Here is a 3158-nt window from a genome sequence, read left to right as displayed (position 1 = left end):
TCTCTTTTGCCGACAACAACAAACACCAAAGCAGCCATCTTCCCGACCGCCCACATACAACGTTACGCACCAGAAATCAAAGTTAACCCATTTCGGTAGTAAATAAAACTCTTTATGTATCAAATAGAGGTGATAAATAATAATCTTCATGAAGTACAGGTAGTAGAAGCAATAATAATCGTATCAATTTACAGTCATTTTCAAGGTAATGAAAAAGAAGAGGAGGAAGAAGTAAGTAAGTAAAAGCAAGGGCGTCTGCAAAAGGGTGGGGAGTGTATAAATAAGAATGAGGAGGTGTAGGTGTGTCGTAATTGCTCGGTAATTGCTGGGGGATACGGTACAAAGTGAGAGAGAGAGGGAAAGGGAGGGAATGAAGAGATAAGGCAATGATCACTATTTCAACATGTGTGGGGTGTGTCTAGGTCTGAGATATCAACTTTTGATTATCGTATCATCTATCTGCTGGTGCTGAGGGGCACAAATGCTGAAGAGGCGGAGGCAGGAGGTGTAGAAATAGAAGAGGGTGAGGTGTTCTCAGGAAGAGAAGGTGATGAGGGCGCTGGGCGCTGAAGTGAAGTGGGCGGTGAGAAGGCTGATGATCGCGATTGAGGAAGAGGAAGGAGTTCACTAGGGTTACTACTGATCGACAAGGTTTGCTGCTGCTGCTGTTGCTGTTGATATGTAGGCGAGCACATCTGAAGCTTACCACCACCACCACCCCCGTTGAGATCNGAGGTGTTCTCAGGAAGAGAAGGTGATGAGGGCGCTGGGCGCTGAAGTGAAGTGGGCGGTGAGAAGGCTGATGATCGCGATTGAGGAAGAGGAAGGAGTTCACTAGGGTTACTACTGATCGACAAGGTTTGCTGCTGCTGCTGTTGCTGTTGATATGTAGGCGAGCACATCTGAAGCTTACCACCACCACCACCCCCGTTGAGATCATCGTCTTCATCGTCTTCATCCTCGTCGTCGTCCTCGATTTCCTCATCCTCTCCATCCGAATCGTTGCCATCACCTCCTCCTCCAAAGTGGCGGTGAAGGTGAGCAGCAGCAGCAGCAGCGGCAGCAGCACCAGGACCACCACCACCACCACCGAGCCCACCGGCGAGGACCGAGGAGAGCGAGCTGATCATCGTCGGAGTCAGCGAGGTGGGCGGACAGACGGGCGGCAGCGGCGAGTCGGCGTACGAGGAGGCGTTGGAGCTGGAGGAGGCGGCGTTTGCTGAAGAACAGGCGGAAAAAGAGTTAAAAAATTAAACTAAAAACTACAGATAAAAAATGGAAAGCCCACTTACCACTTCGGTCACCAAAGGATGAGCCTCCAAAGGGGTTAGAGGCATTCAGAACACCACCACCACCAACTCCGCTGCCAAACATCATATCGGAGGGGGAGCCGATGGGCGAGCCATCGTAGCTGCCACTGCCACCACCGCCGCCTCCGCCACCGCCACCAGGACCGGGCGGATTGATGCGTTTCTCCTTCTGACGGCGGTTGCAGAACCACACCCTGACCACCTCCTTCTCCATGCAGAGGGCATCGGCGAGCATGCAAATGTCCTCCGAGGTGGGCTTCGGGTTGGCGAGAAAGGCCCGCTCCAGGGAGACGCGCACTGTCGTCTCGATGCTGGTTCGTTTCTTTCGCCGACGACCACTGACCGCCTCGGGCATGGCGGCCAGCGCCGCCGGAGAGGGCAGGACAATGCCGCCGCCGCCCCCTCCGCCCATGTTTCCTCCGGTGAGGCCACCGACGGCTCCTAAGCTGCCACTGCCACCGCCGCCCGGGCTGTTGAGGGATGCATCGGCGTCCTCGAGCCACCGCTGGAGCAGTGGCTTCAGTTTGCACATGTTCTTGAAGCTGAGGTTCAGGGCCTCGAAGCGACTGATGGTCGTCTGGCTGAAGTCATTGCCGTACAGCTTGCCCATCGCCAGGCCGACGTCGCCCTGGGTGAAGCCTGCAAATAGTGGTGGAATAAGAAGCGATTGTTTTGGTTTGAAAAAAGCAGGCTTTTATAACAACAACAATGACCGAAAACATACCCAACTTAATCCTCCGCTGCTTGAAGGTCTTCGCAAACTGCTCCAGCTCCTCCAGATCGGTAATCTCCTCTGCGTCGGCTCGACTGACATGTGCACGAAGCTGATTAGCGGGAATAGAGCTGACTGAGGAGAGGCTACTCCCACCACCGGTACTTTTAGTGGTAGTTCCCTGAGATTGGTGGTGAGGGTGGTGGTGGTGATTATTGCTCGCCGCTGTGATGGTAGGACTAAAGTGGTGAATGGTGGGCGATGAGAGCTTCGATGACTGCTGCTGCTGTTGACTACTGCTGATAAAGATGTTGCTGAGTGGATTTTCCGCTGACGAGGAGTTGCGAGCGACTGACGGCGGCGTCAGACTGCGCTTGTGAGAAGAACTAGGACTACCCTGTTCAGCGTTTGCTTTGCTGTTGGAATGTTGTCTGTTGTTTGTCTCCGCTTCGTCCTCACTGTTTTGCTGCTGCTGCTGCTCATGAGAATCCAGCGGGTGATGATGACCGTTGAGACTTTGCTCATGCTGCTGCTGCTGCTGCTTGAGACTCATCTCCCGAACGGTCTTCTTGAAGGCGTACATATCGACAATGTCGCTGGCGGTGAAGCCACTGCGGTGCCGCTTGAGCGGTCCATGCTGGTGCTGGTTGTTGGGAATTTCGCCGCCACCGTAGAGATCACTAAAGTTGAACTTGCTCTTCTTGGCACCCTTGCCGTTTCCATCCTCTGACTTGGGCCCCGGCGAGTTCTGATGGTTTTGTTGGTGGTGGTGATAAGGGTGGTGGTGGCCACTGGAGGCGATGGAGGAGGGCGAAGAGACGACGATGGAAGGCAACGAGGTCGGTGAGTGCTGCTGCTGCTGTTGCTGCTGCTGGCCACCGAAACCAACAGCCAAGTTCTGCAGACTTTGCTGAAGGAGGGCGGCATTGGCAGTGGGTGGAAAGAAGCCCTACGTAGATGAGGTAAGCAGATTGTTTTCGGTTCTAAATTGGTTTTTCTGTTTCTAAAATGATGGCAAAGGACTTACCTGATTACCGAGCAGAAACTGCGCCTGCAGCTGCTGCTGAAGGTGATTACCAGCAGCAGAAGCTGCAGCAGGTCCAAAGGCCTGGCCGGCGCTCAGCAGTGGAAAGAGT

At 53.9% G+C, this 3158-nt stretch overlaps 1 protein-coding gene across 1 annotated transcript; it reads right to left on the bottom strand.

Annotated features, from left to right (window-relative positions):
* Positions 1-1292: 1292 nt before the first annotated feature.
* On the bottom strand, positions 1293-2971 carry LOC108354591 (POU domain, class 3, transcription factor 4-B-like; the record flags this gene model as incomplete). Its single annotated transcript, XM_017605769.1, has 3 exons — positions 1293-1691; positions 1770-1949; positions 2035-2971. Coding segments are annotated over 3 exons (1516 nt in total), but the record flags the coding sequence as incomplete, so codon positions are not given.
* Between the last annotated feature and the right edge of the window lie 187 nt (positions 2972-3158).

The sequence above is a fragment of the Rhagoletis zephyria genome, unplaced genomic scaffold (genome assembly GCF_001687245.7).
Source record: "Rhagoletis zephyria isolate East Lansing unplaced genomic scaffold, Rhagoletis_zephyria_1.1 Rzeph_scaffold_37379, whole genome shotgun sequence".
NCBI classification, from domain to species: domain Eukaryota; kingdom Metazoa; phylum Arthropoda; class Insecta; order Diptera; family Tephritidae; genus Rhagoletis; species Rhagoletis zephyria.
The sequence above is the reverse complement of the archived record's forward strand: the minus strand, read 5'-3'. Positions and strand labels throughout refer to the sequence as shown.